This window comes from Onychomys torridus, chromosome 20 (assembly GCF_903995425.1).
Source record: "Onychomys torridus chromosome 20, mOncTor1.1, whole genome shotgun sequence".
NCBI classification, from domain to species: Eukaryota; Metazoa; Chordata; class Mammalia; order Rodentia; family Cricetidae; genus Onychomys; species Onychomys torridus.
This window is the reverse complement of record NC_050462.1, coordinates 27,987,309-28,005,589: the sequence shown is the minus strand read 5'-3', so window position 1 is coordinate 28,005,589 and position 18,281 is coordinate 27,987,309. Positions and strand designations below refer to the sequence as shown.

Here is an 18,281-nt window from a genome sequence, read left to right as displayed (position 1 = left end):
ATAGATAAATGGATTTCCCTTTAGCTACAAAATTGTGTTGTCTGCAGAATGATTGAAACCTGCTACAAACTTCCAGAGGCCTGAGAACTGATTAGCTAGGGAACAGCCTTCCCCTCTGCCAACTCACCTGGCATCCTTCCTGTTTACCAAGACATTCCTCCCAGGAGCCTGCTACCAGCAAGCTGGTGGGCAGACTTGCATCTTATCTAAATCCTCTAGAAAGTTTACCTGCCCAAGACCAAACATCATTTTCTACATCAAATTCAAACTTTCCAGCACTGGGAAGATACGGTCTTATCATTCAAAGCAGACTGTTATAATTATAGCTACTGTATAGAATTATTTCATTAATCCATGTGCAGATAGAATGGCCATCAGTCAGAATTAATCATGGCATTCAGTGAGAAATGTCAGTGCCCCAAGTTACTCCATGACATATATGAATTTGATCAACAGCACAGTAAATACTGAAATCAGATTAAGGGATGGAGCCCCTGGTAAATTTTTGCTAAAGAAGAGCTAGTGGCTTTGTGCATATCAAAGCAATATATGTTTACTGAAGTTCTGTGTATTTGCAAACTGGTGTACAAAAAGAGTCAGAGTCCCTGTTGGCCAGGAGTACCATTTAATATGCCACTTTCCATGTTCTGGCTTGTTCATAGGTGTGTATGTTAGAGCTACCCAACAAGAATCTCTTTAAGTCACTTATTTCTGACTTGGTTACATTTCTCCATCACACCAGGCATTGGTGTGCCAGGTAGCCACTGAGAGTAACCAAAGTCGACTTACCATGAAAAGCCAGAGGCATGGTTGCCATCAGTGACTAACATGACTTCTGTAGCATCCTTGCATGGGCAGATCTTCCAGTCTGATTGTTGCCCAGGACAAAAACTGAAAAGGGGAACAGCTGCGTGGAGAAAGACACAGGGTGGATCCCTAAGAAAATGTCCCTGAGTGCCATTTGGTGAATGGTTTGTGAACGTTCTACAAGGAAAGTCGTCTCCCTAGGGTTAAGAAAAAAAAACCTAATGTAGAGTTTGGTATCTTTATCCTGCTGAATGCTTGGTTTAATAGGGTAATCACCAGGTAATTAGTGAGATTAAAAGTTTAGAAAAGCAAAGGAAATAAGCAAAAAGAAGGAGGCAGGGAGAACATGAAGTCCTAAAAATTGTATTTTCAGAGTAGCAAGCAAGGCTTCAGAACATACTTAAAAGCTCAGCTCCTCCATGCAACCCTCCTTGAATTTCAGGCTGATTTATCTTTTTCTTTCCCAGCTGTTACAGGTACAGCCCATCAGCTCCACTGGATTTTTGACTCTGTCTTGCCTCCTATCTTTCTTCTGTTTTTATTGGAAGTGACTATTCCTAAGTGCCTAGAGGCAAGGGTCTTCTTTCTGTTCTCTGTCCTCTGCATCCGCATCTGTCCACAACTTGCACACTCGGCAGATTATCAGTGAAAAACAAATGACCAATTGGATAGATGAAAGGTTAAATGGTCCATGAGCTTAGTGAATTTTGCCCTGATGCACTAGGTAAAGTTGTCAATTAGAACCAGTGGTCTCCTAAATTCAGCAATTATCACCTTGACCACAATATCAAATATTACCAACCATATTTAAATTTACACACACACACACACACACACACACAATTATGTTTTTCCTAATGAGGATTGAACACTTAACATACTCTGAAGGGAACGTCTTGTTACAAAAGAAGTCTAAAACCCTCATTCTGAAAAGTAAGGAAGAGAAAATGTGTCAAATACCTAAGTGCCAACAATTTGTATCCATTTTTACCTTATAGTGAGAAATTGTTCCTTCTGACTTCTGTCTGTCTGTTTTTATCTTAAGTTACATTCTATATGCTATGTATACTTTTCCAATTTTGCATTTGATATTCTGTCTCCAGAGGTAACTAATGATACCTTAATCCATATATATTCAGTGTTTATTTTTCCCACTTGCAATTCTATCATTTATGAAAAGCTGCAACATTCAAAGATTGCTTTGCTTTGTTTTGTGCCAACCTTTATAAGATGATTATCCTGTTATTTTAAAAAAATTATTCATAAACAGTTTCAAAAGCAAAGCTTTGCAATAGATTCTTCTTCCTGCTAGCTAATAGCAAAGTAACCTTTTTCATAATGTATTCTTCATCTTCAGTGATATATGAATGCACAAGCCTGGAATTTATTCATAAAATTCATTACAGAGATGTGAGTGCAGGAGTCAGGCTTTCATTGGACAGATAGAGACATGTCAAATACAGAAAATACCTGAAGTCACTGCTAAGGTTTCTGTGGTATCCATAGCAACAAAATTATCCATGTTGTATTGAGGTCTCCGGCTGGTCTAATACTAGTGCAAATGGACAGGCTTCTATTTCCCAGGCAGGAAATAGCAGCAGCCCATCCAGGAAAAAAAAGGGACCTGCATTTAAGGTGATCTCTTAAGATGATGAATGGTAATACACCTGACACAGAGTGTGGAGCTGACCAAAAAAGTGAAACCAAGCTGAGATTTAAGTGGGGGAGGGGGGAGACACCAGTGAGTGATGGCTCTGACTTCCTTAACTAAAGCAAGACCCCAAAGAGTAAATCCATGAGATGTTGTATTGGGCAGGAAACAAGAGCTGTGTAAGGAGGGAAGAGGAAAGAGGGAGTTGGAGCTAAGGGGCTAGAATTAGGGGCCCCCACAAAAAGCTAGGGGTGGAGAACACCGCAGTGTTCTTACTCCTACTATAGGAAGAGAGTATGGCTCTGTGGGTTTCCACAAGCTATGCGCTGATCTCTGCATCACTGAAATTTCATTGGAAATTAGGGTTGGAGAGTTGCCTACTGAAGCAGCAGGGTGCTCTGTATGAATGACTGAGTCTGTGAATCTGAGTGTAGTGTATTCTGATGGGCAAGCTTCAGATTTGGGAGCCCGAATGCCCAGTGCAGTTAGTGAGGAATGCTAAAGATTCGCCTTTGAAAAATGTACGCCATGCAATAGCTTTGTAATTGTGGAACTTATAGTTCATGATCCTATATTTGAAATATTCATGTTGAAAAAGAAGAAATTCTTCAGAGTCCCTTAGTAGATAGTTTTCTTTAAAATTTATTTTGTGCCATAACCCTCTTGGAGAAAATAAATTTTTTTTCAGTATCATTCTGGCATTTTTAATCTAGAAAGAACAGTTACTAGTTGATTTTAATAGATATGCCCATGCAGCCTAAATTTATACACAAGAGCCTCTTAAACCATGTAGTTTCCATCTGAAAATGAACCATGTTATGTTTAACAAAATGAGAAATTACCTTCCCTTAAATAAAGCAAATGACATCAACCTTATAACACTAGGGAATTAAAAGATAAATGTGCAGCATTAGACACAGCCTGCTTAATTTGTATCCCAATCTTGAGAAAAAGATCCTGCACATAGTAGGTACCCACAAATGTGTTTCATTACATATTTCACTATTCAGTTTATACCTACCTTCATAGAAGAGTAATCTTTCTTGGGGGAGGGGAACAGTTCTATTTTATTTTCCAATAAAATAATTAATGGAACTTTATTTTCAAAATGTTAACTAATATTTTCATTGTGTCTATGTCAATATGGATGTTCACTTCACAAATACTCTACAAAAACTTGAGCTTTAAATCAGTAGGAACTGTGTTTCGTGCATAGGAAAATGATATATTAAAATGTTTTTCAAGTGTATGCAGATTTAAAACACTGATTATTATTTTAAATGATTTTATGCCAGTTTACTATAAACCACCCAACATATTACATCACATAGTCAATATTCCCACTGGGATTTAACAAATGGGTCTAGTGATTTTATTTATTTTTTTTAAAAATTAATTTTATTTAAAAATGTCAATGCTAATATTTGTGGTAAGTCTGAAAAGTAAATAATTAGATGACTAAAGAAAAGAAAGAATGACATTCCAAAAATAACATACCTAAGAAAAACATAGTGGTGGGTATGAGCAGGGAAGTCCCAATGTCCTTAGTCTGTTCACAGCTTCCAAGAACCAAAAAGTTCAAATCATTGAGGGACTTTTTTTTCTGCCTACCCCCAGGTCTAACTTAAATTATCATTAAAAGTTTTTCTTCAGCTTAATTCTCATGTATCCATTTACCTTTAGGTCAAGAAATACAGGAAAAACTAATTCATTAGCTAGAAAATTAAAAATAACATCCTCGGAGTTTTCATACTGTATATTATTTTCTGCTGAAAGCCTCTGAGTTAAATGTTAAAACTCTGATTTGGAATTTCATTTGTTGGTAGTTGGTGGCGATAAGCAGCAGCTGAACACTGTGCCAACAGCAGTGTTTTGATGGAAGTGTATTTATACCAAGGAAATCGCTCCTGGCCACACTTGAGACAGTTGTTTATTTGCTTTATTGGATTTTTTTCCCTTTAAAATGTCCTATGAAAAAGGCCTCAAAACCAGACATGGCTTTTTCCTTTGTGTGCTTTTTTTAATTTACACATTTTTTAGCTAAACAACCTCAAGCCATTTAAATTTCTCAAAATACTAAATCTCTTGAGTTTTTCTATTTTCTGTTTCTAAGTTGAAGTGATAATGAACAAAATTGCTGTGAAGATTAAAAGAAATAATGTAGTGAAGGTCCTAGCACCAGGGGTGGACCATAATAAGCAGATTTTCAAGTCCAAAATGTATTCCATGAGGTTTGCTCACTATACTAAAACTGAATGCTGAGGATAGTGTTTTTTTAGTAAACTTGCTAAATCTAAAGTATTCCACATCTCTATTCAATAGTAAAATTTAATGTCAACACTGTATTCAAATAATTTATTAAAAATGGCTCTTCCTGTGCATTATTATTGCCTTCTGCATGGATGTACAAAAGAGCTAGAGTAAGTTTTTTGGGGTGTTTTTTTAGTCTATCTAAAGGTAGTAATAAGTTTGAGGAAAATTCTAGTAATTATATTACATTATATTATATACAATCATATTATATATTATAATATTCAATGTTATGTACATTAAAATTAATCTGCACATTAGATCAACTAAAAGCAAATATGGCAGTCAATAATGCCTTAAGAAACGAAGGTCCCAAAATGAAACTTTTTCAGTGGTTTGAAATTGCCTCAAGTTGCACTCGTTCAGAATTCTTCCTGTGACCCCATGTTCCTCTCTCTTTAACTTTCTTTGATTAAATAATGTTCCTCTGTTCTCACCACCTATTTTCTTTGTGTGAACTTGTCAAAGCATCTCAGTCTTGTCTTTTGTAATTTAAGAGGCCTTTATGTAGCTCTCTAAGAGACTCTCACAAAAGTCCGACTAGGAGAATAATTTATGAGATTTAGAATGAAGGGCCATTATTACATTGTCTCGCGTGCATTCAGCATATAGCCTCCCGTTCACACATGGCAGGATTTTAATTCAGTCATCAGAGGTAGAAGTCTCTAAGAAAAGTCTTACGAATAATATCATTGGTTACATGTGCTTGCATTGACTTCCACTTTAAAAAAAAATGGACTGTTCAAGTAGGTTAAAGAGCATTAGAAAAATATGTCTTAGGGTTTGTACTTATCTCTACTGTTCACACAAGTATTTCTGTGGCTATCAACATGGTATCAAAAGTGGTAATTTTCTATGTCCTTAGGTTATTATCTAATATTCAATGATATGCAAAGTGAATTTCTTCACTACAAGACTAAATGTAGAGAGAGCATGCAAGAGTGGATTTTCTGTTTTGAAGAGAGGTTAATTTTAAGTGTTTTTACTTTATCAGAGTACTCCTGATTTGTGTTCAACAATCATTGGCACTAATGATGTTTATGCGGCTCAAGAAAATTATGCTTTTTCTTACTATTTCAGTGCCCAATGCCTTTTTCTTATTACAACAGACAAATCTAATTACTTCTGATAAGTTTGAAGAGCTGTGATTTGAATCATGAATAATTCCATTCCAGACAAAGTTAGATCTCAAATATTCCCATGAAACTTAGCTTTTTATAAGCCAGTTATACATGGATGCTAAATAAGGAATATTTTAACTGGTAACATTGGACCACTATAATAGAAAACTCTTCATATGTATTTTTTATATACTTTATGTTAAACAGAGCCTATAAATCAACCTCTTCTATTATCCAGAACTCAAGACTTCCTCCTCTCTCTCCCTGTGTGTTCTCACTGTTCATGCAGTCTGTGTTTCTTTTGTTATCCCTCTTCATATATCTCATGTCTCCTAAGATTTCTAACATTACTGAATCCTATCCTTGAATATAAAGAAATGATAGCTACCAGTACTTGAGCTGCTGCTGTGTGCTGGATGCCATTGTAAGCTTTTTTAGTCTATTAACTTTAATCAGCTAAAGACCATGGGTACCACTATATTCTTAACTTGATATAGAAGAAAACAGAAAGAACTGTTAAGCAATCAGGGCAGTCATGTAGCCTCTACCTAGCAAAGCCCTCTACATCTCTCCATGAGCTGCTCTCAAGGCACCAAGTACTTATTCCTTGCCTTCAATATGGTTATACTTTCTGCATTTGACTAATGTCTGTCCATTCTACCATGCCATGACATATTAAGATAACATCTAGTATTTGCTTGATAAATAATTACACTTGACATGAATTAAGCTTTTATCATGCTGGCCACTGCATCTTAATACCTAATTCTCACAAGACTCACTAAGGTACTTAACCAATTTTACCTCTACTGAACAGATGAGGCATGTGAGGCAAAGAGAGGATTTGTCAAATATAACAGAGCTAATAAAGGATGAAACCAGTGTTCAAATTTAGGAAACTGGCTGGAGAGCTGTGCTCTGAATAAAGGAAGAGATGAATTAATGGAAAATTAACTTGGGGCCTAAGGGAGAGGTGACATGCGATGTGTGTAGAGACAGAGGAACAGTCCAGGCCCAGGTGACAGAGCCGATAAAACCCAGAGAAATGGATGAGATCTACATGAACAACCTGGACGACAGTGGGAGTAATGAAGGGCAAGATTTGAGGGAAAGAAAGTTTAGGGGAGCAGGAGATCCCAGCTGGATCAAGAACAGAAAGGGACAACAAGGAATAACAGACCATGATAAATGAAGACCACATGAGAACAGGAATAGGCAGAGTGCTGGAGAGGTCCCCAAAAATCCACAATGATACATCCTCTATAGACTGCTGGCAATGGTCGAGAGAAAGCCTTATCTGACCTAGTTGATGATCAGATGGCCAAACACCCTAACTGTTGTGCTAGAACTCTCGTCCAATAACTGATGGAAGTGGATGCAGAGATTCTCAGCCAGGCCCCAGGTGGAGCTCCAGGTGTCCAACTGTCAAGAAAGAGGAGGGACTGTAACAGTGTGAATTGTTGAATCCAAGATAACAAAAAGCACAGGGACAAATAGCCAAATGGATGGAAGCACATGAATTATGAACCAACAGCGGTGGAGCCCCCAGCTAGATCAGGTCCTCTGGATAAGTGAGACAGTTGAATAGCTTGATCTGCTTGGGAGGCACCCAGTCTGTGGGACCAGGATCTGTCCTTAGTGCATGAACTGGCTGTTTGGAACCTTGGGCTTACACAGGGACACATGCTCAGCCTGGAAGGAGGGGACTGGACCTGCCTGTACTGAATCCACCAGGTTTAAATGAATCCCCAGGGGTGCCTTGATCCTGGAGGACATGGGAATAGAGGGGAAGGTGGGGGTGGGGGGGGGAGGGCAGGGGAACCCATGGTTGATGTATAAAATTTAAAACACATAATAATAAAGAAAAAAAAAACAGAAGAAAAATCCCTCTGGAGCAAAGCAAGCGCTGGGGAAATCCAAGTGCAAGGATGGTGTGTGCTGCGCTGGGTTAGCCAGTTCTGTTGCTAATATTCTTTTCTGTTCCTCTTTCAGTGCCACCGTGGGCCTTAATTGCCATAGCCATAGTCGCCGTCCTTCTCGTCGTGACCTGCTGCTTTTGTGTCTGTAAGAAATGTCTGTTCAAAAAGAAAAACAAGAAGAAGGGAAAGGAGAAGGGAGGGAAGAATGCCATTAACATGAAGGACGTGAAAGACCTAGGGAAGACCATGAAAGATCAGGTAATGCACACGCCCCTTATATACCCCTTTACACTCTTCAGCTGATAAGTCACCAGGAAGGGCTTTGTTCTTTTGTGCCAGATGCTCATAGGAATGAACAACTTGTGGCTACTGTTGTTTTTGAAGAGATGTTTGACAGTCCTTTCAGGCATTACTCAGTCTCCCAAAGTGTAGTGGAGACAGGTCTAGTGGGGTTTTTTTTTTCTTGTACACACACACACACACACACACACACACACACACACACACACACACACCACACCACACCACACCACACACAACCAGGGGAGGACTCTACACCATTAGGTGTGGCTTCATGGGCTTGGCATAATAAGATAATTCCTGAGCATTTGTATTCCATCTCCTTAGCCAATCATGATTAGAATTAAAAAACACAACAAAACTGTAGTACAAGGTACCCAAGTTCTTTCCCTCTTGGATGGGGGCTCTTCCTGACTCATCCACTGCCGTTGGTCTCTGTTAAGTAACTTCATCATGCTTGGTGATTGCCAACATTGCCACACACTCTGCCAGCTCAACCAGCTGCCAGTTGCCAGAAATAGTGAGTTATGTGTGGTGAGGGGAGATAGGGCCCAGTCATAAAGAACAAGACAGAGTTGAAAGACAAAATTATATTTCCTCAATTAGTGATCATAATTAGAACCATGATGCTATTGACCAATTATGTGCCCGAGCTGTCTTCTCATAGAGAAGATATTTGGCTTGCTTTGATGTTGCTGCCTAATTTTAACTATGTTAGCTGGACAACTTAGTCAAGGTAAAGTTCAATGAAAAGTATTAAATGTTTCTTTACTTTTAGAATAACACTTATATTAAATGTTTCTAAAGAAAATTTAACTCATAAAACAGAATGTAAAGATTTTTCATAGAAATATTTGTAGTTATTGTTTCCTATCAGATAGTTTTATTTTAATAAATAAAATAAAGTTTTATTTATTCCCAAATAGGAACACGTATAGGCACTTTTTCCAATTGTTTTATAGTATTAATTACCATTAACTGAATCATTAGCACATGAACCTAAGAACAATTTGATCAGGTGTTAAAACAAGCCTCATAGTACATACATACAGCTTCCTAGTTTCCCACACACACTCACGTTCTGCCCTTCCTTCCCAGTTGAAGTTTGAAACTCCTTCTGGAAGATACTGTAGTGTCTATTGACAGCAACTTCCCAGGGGCTCACTTCTCATTTGCTGCAATTCAGCTTGGTCTCAGGGCTATAGAATGGATGTGAAATCCCTTCTAATGCTCAGAGAGCTTTAGCCTGAGCTCGGGGTAGCAAAAGTTCAATTTCTTTGGCAGGTTTTCATCAGTTATAGAAGCTCATGTACAACTACAGATAACTAAGAAGGATTTTTCTCTGTGTTTAATTTGTTAAGTAGATGCTCAAATTTTGGGTTATAGCAAGTAGGATTTAATACTGAATTTTCTTCCTTTTTTATTCATTTAGGTTTTTTTAGACAGAATCACAGGTTTTTTTTAAATCATTTCATAATTAAGTATAGAAATAACTTCCCTGGATGAACATTAAAAGAATGTTATTTTAGCAATAGCTTTGAAAACAATAATTTGAATGAATAGTGCTATTATTTTTATAATTATCATAAAATTCAATTGTGATTTTCTTGTGTCCTGGAATTAACACTTAAAAGCATTGATAAATGTTAAACAGTAATTACAGCATTCCTTTTTAGGATAAGAAAGTTATATTTTCATTTGTGGATTTGTTTTGTATGATGTAATAGTATAATTGATGGCACAGTGCCATTATCCCCATTACACCATGGATAAATGACCAAGATCTCACATATAGACTTGATGGTGATTTCCCCATTTGGAAATCATTTGGATGGTGAGGAGCAGAGGAATATGAATCAAATAAGGAAGTACTAGGAAAAAGTCAGTGATAGTAGATAATAACTTGCTGTTACTGCAAAGTATTTAGAATTCCAACCATGTAAAATGGTTTTAATTATTTTGTCAACCATTACATGTACTTAGGGCTTGAACTCGGTATGATTTTTAATTTTAAATTTATAGAATGGAATATAATTGGAATAGTGAAATCATCATGCTCTGATGATAATCATGTAACAGCAGTATATCAACCAGTCCTTACAAAAATAGCTAATATCTTAGGAAGGCTAAAGATGAAAAGTAGAATGAACAGATTTTAGGAAAATGATCTGTCATGTGGTGTCCCATGATCCTCCAAAGTATACCAATGAAATTCATTTTTAAACACTGTATTTTCAAAATACTTTAAGCAGCATATCACAGTGAACATGGGGAAGGGAAATAAGATCAGTATATGGCTCTCTCATTTAAAGACAGAACAGACAGGATCAGGTTTTAGATATAACTCCTACAGCTATATAGGCTTGAGAGCAATCGATAAGTTAATACTTCATTCCAAACTCCCAGAAATTCAAATTTTAACACTCATGGCTATATATTTTCTCTAGAAAGGTTTTGTAACCTTTAAGAAATAATCTTTTAAAATTCAACAATGACTTCAAAAGTAAACTCTAGATAGTATATTTATGTTACAAAAGATTCATATTTAGGAGTTTTAATATCTCGAATCTTGAGATCACTAAGCATACGGGGGAGATGATAGTAACTTCTAAAATCATAAGCTTTGAACGGTCATTTCTCCATGGTTTTCACTGATGTGTGTGGATATTTTAATTGTTATTTCTTCCTTCTATGTCCTCCTCATCTGTGTTATGTCTCATGACTGTTCTGGACTGTCCCTTGCGGTAGGTTTCTTCAGCTACTTAGACGTTCCTAATCGGTGCTGGTGACTGGGCTCCACAGCTGAGGGCTTCCCATTCTGACATCAAAAGGCTGAACTCAACTGATCTTCAAAGATGAAGTGTTTCATTTTAAACAATGTGAACATGGGCTAAGTAGACCAGGATTCAAAAGTGTTACATAGGTAGAGAGGAAAGCAAGTGCAGTCCCTCATTCTACCTTTTTACATGTCTTACCAAATCCCGTGTGAGCGGTGTAATTTAGAATGAGCAAATACATTTTTGGATGACTGTGGACTAGATAAATTTTCAGTGTCAAAACAAACCACAAGCATGTCCTTGTAAACCTGGGAACTCAATAAAAGGTCGGATGTTCCCAACAAAGCTTCCCTGTTGCAATTTGCCTGCCTTCAGAGCTCCTGGGCTTACAAGTTTTTTCATGAGGGTTTTGTTTTTTTTTTTCATATGGAGGGAAAAAATGTTATACTCAAGATATTATAATAGCTACTGACTTAATAGGTCTGAATTTAATGGTACAGGGTACATCTTGATGAAGCTCAGCCTCTGAGACAAGAATAGACTTAATCACTTCAGTGATGAACAGGAGCACTGAAAAATTATCAAAAATTTAGTCCCATTTCATGCAAAATAATTGCAGAGATGGTCCTGCACCTTCTATTCTGGAAAAAAAAAACACTTAGGGAAATGGAGATTTAATATCTTGGCTATTTCAAATTGCATTGGGCTGAAACATGAGATGTAAATCGTCAGCTCTGAAAAGGGACTTTTGAAAAAGTAAATTTATGATTTTTTTTTTTTTTTTACTGTGGCAATGGAATGACATGTAGGTATTTTCAGTCAGTGGGTACATTACGGGATTTTCTATTCTTAAGAAAACAATCAATCTATTACAGGGAGGCAAACGACCTAAACTGTAGTTTTCTATACACACCCTTTATGACAGTGCTGGAGATTATACACAGCGAGGGTTCTCGGGGACAAATGGAGTCCACTGCCTCAAGTGTTCCAGCCAGACTCAGACATCTTAGTGCTATTCATCAGTAACTGTGCAGGTCCCTGCTTTGGTTCTTCCATGGTTATTTTAATATTCAAGGAAGCACCCAAGTATAAATTAATCTTTCTAAAGTAAGTGGTATGGGGCTAGCCACATTTGAGAATGGTAATTTTCAGTTTTTCAGACTCGTTGTAGACTCCTGAGATGTGTCAAAAAACACAAAGGTTGACTCATGCAACAGCAGCTCAACTCTGCTCAGATGTCCTTCTACCCAGAGCACAACCAATGAGCCGTCAGTCTGGCTGCAAACAGATTTGGAGAGCATTGTGGGGTTGGCTGGAAGGACTCAAACCATAAGACATTATCAATGCAGGGTTGCCATTTTAAGCAGCACTAAGGCTCGCTGTGTGATGAGTGAAGGGAGCTTCTCCACTGGGAATGATGATGGCAGACAAAAGGTCCTTGTAGGTAGAGACAGCAAGATGGCGAGCCATGGTCTGATGGCCCTGGGGCCTCTTTACGGCCTGCCTAACTCTCTCATGTTTGACTTCTGGAAGACTTCTCAGATCGGCTTGAGAGCTGACAGTAGTTATAGAATAGTAAAGACTCTTCAATGTTGTCAGAGATTTAAGGCGGTCCACGGCTCACATGCCTTATTTCAATTTCTGTGAGATTCTGCAGCTGCTTACACACAAGAAAAATGAGATAGTAGAAGGAAATGGATAACATTTGCTCATTAAGAACAAGTGAAAAATGACCAAGAGAAATAGACAGTGACCAGAACAAAATATGTGACTGGCTAATATAAAGACTTTCAATTTTTCAAACATACTAGTGAACAGGGAAATGGAACCTTTCATAATTTTTAATTGTGAAAAATGAACATACATGAGTTTATATGTATATGTCCATAAGGAATCTACTATTATAAAACTTTGTAGTGGAAATATCTGGAATAATTTTTACATATTAGGAAAATTTTATATACTTTAATTTTTGAAGTATAGAAATTTTGTATATTTTATGACATAATGATCTTTCAAATATTTTAATTTATATTTTACTATCAAGATTGAAGAATGTTTAATTGTTTAGGTTTTTTAAGTCTAGTACTATGGCCCTGTTCTTTAATGCAAAAGGAATTTTATGCCCATATAAGTTTTTCCAAAATTACAAACATAACTCTTATCTTTGATACTAAATAAATTCAAATCAGTTTAATTCAGCCTTGCTTTCTGTGGAGCTGTTATGAAAACAAAATGGTAAAGTTCAGCTGGAAATGGAGTGAACTTCTCTAAACATGCATTTGCTGGTGGCATGTTTTCTCTTAAATGTTAACAACCGTATATGTGAAACACAAAGAATTTACATTTTCTGAGGGTCACTCAGCCATCTTTGGCACAAGCAATAAGGCAACAGAAGGCCGTGCATTCCATATGAATCTCTCCACTGCATGACCAGCAATGTTTTACATGATGCTGAGCACCTCTGCAGCTACGAGAATGTGAACCCCAGCCTGGGTACGAGCATGTTTATCATATTAGAAAGACAGAGGCAATGTAATCAGAGCCAAGAATAATACCAAGTTGACATTTTCTTTGCAACAATTTTATAGTTTTGCTTGCTGTACTCTGAGGGGGCTTCTTCCATTGCTTCCATGTTGCTTGCTGATTGGGGGGCAAAGGTCCATGCACAAGTGAAATTTAAAAATATATGTATGTGTAAGCAACAAATGAGAATGTGTTAGACAAATAGATTTTAGCATCATAGTGCTTGCTTCAAACAGCTTGGAGGTATGGCCAGTTTAACTTGGACTTTGAAGAAAATTTATTGGAATTTCTTTTTCCTATTCATAGGCCCTTAAGGATGATGATGCTGAAACCGGACTGACTGATGGAGAAGAAAAGGAAGAACCCAAGGAAGAGGAAAAACTGGGAAAGCTCCAATACTCACTGGATTATGATTTCCAGAATAACCAGGTCTGAGGGGAAAATGTCTAATTCCATTACATTTTCTGAAATTACTGAGTAGCAATTGAAGCAAGATACTCTTCTTAAAACATTTCATTGCTGTGAGGGGAAAAAAATGCAATTATCAAAGCTATTGATGAAATCATTTCTAAGTACAGTCAGTCCCCTAGCTGCTAATTTAACTTCTGGTAATTAGAATGCACAGTATTCAGCCGATTACATCTACTCCTGGCACTGACAGGGGGCAGACAGAATACAAATTAACTCCAAGCCATCGGTCTGCTGCTGAGAGCTCCCTGCCAGCTCCATCCCAACAGGTCCCTCAGTGTGAATAGGAACAACCTTCCCTGAACTGTACAGACTTGGATCCCAAACAACATCAGGGGCATTTGGTTCAAGCTGCCATCCAAGCCTACATTTTGAGAAATAAATTTGGTAAGAAACAAAAGAATTAAACACTGGGCAATGCTCTTTGGCTCTTAAAGGCATATACCTTATATGTAACATCATGATGCTCGGTGAAAGTCTCTCAAGTGATTAGACAGCAATTCTGTCAGTGCAGGACGATCAGCAGCTTGATTATCAGAGCCCAAGAAAGCTGCCCAGAAATGACAAGACTAAAGACTGAAAAAAAAAAAAGCATCCCTACTTCTATTTCTCAAAAAGTGATGGCGTGCATTGAGATCAGTGAGAACAGCAGCCACTTTTATTGAGTAACTATTATCCAGGCAGCTTCCAGTGTAGAAAATGCCTTCAAAAAACCCTTCTGGGTAAGAGCCATAATGTTAATAACTATCTATCCCTTTGCTTTCTGAGTTTCTAAAGAATAAGAATAACCTGAGTTTAGAATGTAGCCCTTGATCTACTAGGGAGTTCAGAGATCTCCCACTCATTTTGCATCCCTTTTCCTGATGGTACCTCAGTATGGTTACTGGAATGCAGCCTATGCTAGTGGTACCCTGTTTGATGAGCAATGAGTGGTCAGTGAATCAAACATTAACCATCGGCTTTGATGGCTGATGTCCAACGTCAGAGTTGGAAGCAGTTGCAGCCATTCTATATTTTATTTGGGAACTGATAGTTTGGGTCTTTGAAGCTTCTGAGTAGCCCCGTTGAAGGATGTGTGGGTTAAAAATGCTTTTATTTGATCAGCTTTATTATAGCCCTGGCTAGTTATTTCATGATATATTCTAGATACCTGCATATTGGGTTTACATATGGTAAGTATGTATTTATATAGGATTATAGGGAGACCACTAACATCTTATAATTAATTAAATATATTTCAAGTCATTTCTACTACTTCTGCAAAAAATGTAAGCATTAGGATTTAGTTGGATGCAAAGTAACTTATTATTTGCATAATCCAGGAAAGGTAAAGGTTAGCTTACATTACATTACCCTCCTTTTTATCCATTCATATTTCCCAGTAGAAATCTAGTAGCATCTCATACTGATCAGGAATAATTTTGAAGCTTCGAAATATTTTTTTGTATATATGTGTACCACATTATGTACAGTGTGGCTCTGGAGATCACAAGAGGGTGTTGGATCCCCTTAGAGTTATATACACGTGGTTGTAAGCTGCTGTGTGGGTGCTGGGAATCGAAGCTCAGTCCTCTGGGAATACTGCAAGCACCATGTCTTCAATCCAACAGTACTCTGAAGAAGAGAATTGACTCTGTCTTACCCAAAAATAATGTGTATATCTACTACTCTGTTTTCATCAAACATTTAGTCCAAAATATGCAGTCTGTTATGATGGTTTAAAGGTTTTACTGATAAATGCCATGCATCGATTTTAATTACAAATGTCCCTTGCTAGTCTTCATCATCACATGATTCCTGTGAGTTAGGGAAGGTGAAAATCTGAGGAAACTTGTAGCTAAGACTATAGTCAAATATGAATATTTGTTTACCAAAACCAAAAAAAAAAAAATCTTAAAATCCCTGAATTAAGAAGCTTGGGCTGGAGAGATGGCTCAGTGGTTAAGAGCATCGAGTGCTCTTCCAGAGGTCCTGAGTTCAATTGCCAGCAACCACATGGTGGCTCACAACCATCTGTAATGAGATCTGGTGCCCTCTTCTGCCCTGCAGGGACACATGCAGGCAGAATACTGTATCCATAAATAAATCTAAAAAATAAAAAAAAAAAAGCGCTTTTGTGGTGGGAAAATGGAGTATGTCTCTCTTAAACAGAAGTGAAAGGGATGTTAGAGGAAATCACTCCATCCTCTAGTGACAAGAGACCCAAGTCTCTAAACTACAATAATCTCACTTTACCAAGTTTCAGTTATATTTGTAGTGTTGTTCAAAAGAAAATCATTTGCAAAAAAATGAGAATGAGGAAATAGAATATTACTTATAACAAACAGAGAGACTGTGAGCTTTCCTACTCATGTGCTTCCATTAGCTACTCTTAGGCCGTGTCTCTGTTGGTGTACCTGCCTTCCAGCACTCATTGATCTGGCAGAAAGACAATGCCACAAACTTGGCAATGACACCTTAAACCAGAAACAGCATGCTCCTCCTTCAGGGTAGGATCCAAGTTAGATCCAAGTGAGCCAAGCGGCCAAATGCACTGAGAATGCACTGGGTCACTTTACAGAAAATGGGTGCAGTTTTTGTAGGGAAATGCATTACTTATCCACTTCATTGGCTAAAAACTCAGACTCACATGTTCAGGTCCTATAGTGAAAACCTGTGGTGTGTCCACATTTACTGAAGAATCTTGTAATTATAGGATATCACATTTTTTCTTTTGTAAACATATTAACAAGATAGAATCTGGGTACTAGAGAGACTGAGGCAGGTGGTTTGCCACAACTATGTGGACAGCCTGAGCCATAGAATAAGATTTTTATCTAAAAAAAAACCCTAATATAATAATGCCACATTATTTTAATATTTCCAGTGAAAGTGAGAATTTTATTGGTAAAAACATACAGTGCAGAAAAAATTACTGTATTAGGAAAAATGAAAAGCAATTATTTAACATGGTATTCAAAATCTGTAAGTCTCCCCCTTTTGAGAAAACTTAAATGGTATATTTTATTCCCATCCTACATTTAAATGCAAACTTTCTTAGATAATTAGAAATTAAGGTTTTAAAAAATGCAGATATCACACAAGAATAGGTGAAATGGGATAGAAACATGAAGCTCTCATTTTTTATTTCAAAATATTAGTCAGTGACTAAGAAATTTCCATCTAGCTGCTCTGAGACTTCAGAAAAGAATAAAAAATTCTGTGCTTTGCGATTACAGACCAGTGGTTGTTTAATGACTTCTTTCCACTTATAAAGCATGATCTGAAAAGAAAAACCAAGCATAAGAGTTTTTAGCAACTGGGAAGTTATTTGATTGCAACCCTTCTGCAAATATGAATTCCGTATTTAACTGTAATCAGCAACCTTTTAAAAGCCTCTTTTGTACTTAAAACGAGGCTTCCTAGAGCCTGCATCTGTCATAATTCAGTGTCTGAAGTCTACCAAGCTCACTGCATTGGCCCTCTCTATTCAGATTCTTGAAAATAGAAGTTGACTAAAAGCAAAGGGAACCAGGGGACATCACAGTGTGAATAAATCAGTCTTCCTCCAAATGGTCATCCTTTGTGTTGCTCATTCACTGTTACTCATTTCAGCTGTTGGTCGGGATCATCCAAGCTGCTGAACTTCCTGCCCTGGACATGGGGGGAACATCTGACCCGTACGTCAAAGTGTTCTTGCTCCCTGACAAAAAGAAGAAATTTGAGACAAAAGTTCACCGAAAAACCCTCAACCCTGTCTTCAATGAACAATTTACTTTCAAGGTAAATTTTTGGATAGATTTATGTACAGCTTTTCCTTCATTGTTTAGATGAAATACTAGTTTCATCCTGACCAGCACAGAAGCATATGCATGGACAACTCACTCTAGGATTCACCACAGTTGTGTCTGAAATATTTTACAATTTAATTTTCAGTCTAAGAGTCTGCATTGTAGGTTTGGGCTATATATTTTCAGAATAGAATCTTTCAATATCAGAGTCACACCTAAGAAAGCAAGGTCTACTCAGGTAGACCTCAATGGATTTTGACACTGCACCCCATTGCCTCCAAAAATAAAGGCCAAGCTCTTATTTTCCAGAGTTTCCAAGGCTGTGAAAAAGGGGCCAAGCCTGTAAGGACTATAGAAGTCAGACTGAAGGAAGCTGTTCTCTTGTGCTTAACATGCTTGCTATCATGGGGAGGTTTGAACAATCTAAAATTCTTCCTCCTAGCAATAAAAAGGTTATGGGCTTCTCTAACAGCATTCCTTTGCTCTAGGCTCTTCTCTGGTGCTCTTCATCATGTTGAGACACATCAGTTGACAAACAATAACCAAGAGACATTCTGACCCTATGACAACTCATCAAAATGACATGCCATGCAAGCCACAAGGCACCTTATAATTCTTCACTTGAAGTCATT

General features: G+C 37.5%; 1 protein-coding gene across 2 annotated transcripts in view; it reads left to right on the top strand.

Moving 5' to 3' along the window:
* Positions 1 to 18,281, top strand: part of Syt1 (synaptotagmin 1) — a 521,493-nt gene that overhangs the window by 363,199 nt on the left and 140,013 nt on the right. The window contains exons 5-7 of one of the 2 annotated variants that reach the window (XM_036169618.1): positions 7,882 to 8,066; positions 13,727 to 13,840; positions 17,474 to 17,641. In XM_036169618.1, the coding sequence (XP_036025511.1) occupies positions 7,882 to 8,066; positions 13,727 to 13,840; positions 17,474 to 17,641 (467 nt within the window). Of the gene's footprint in view, positions 1 to 7,881; positions 8,067 to 13,717; positions 13,841 to 17,473; positions 17,642 to 18,281 lie in introns of both variants that reach the window. The other variant, XM_036169617.1, reaches the window with a different exon arrangement.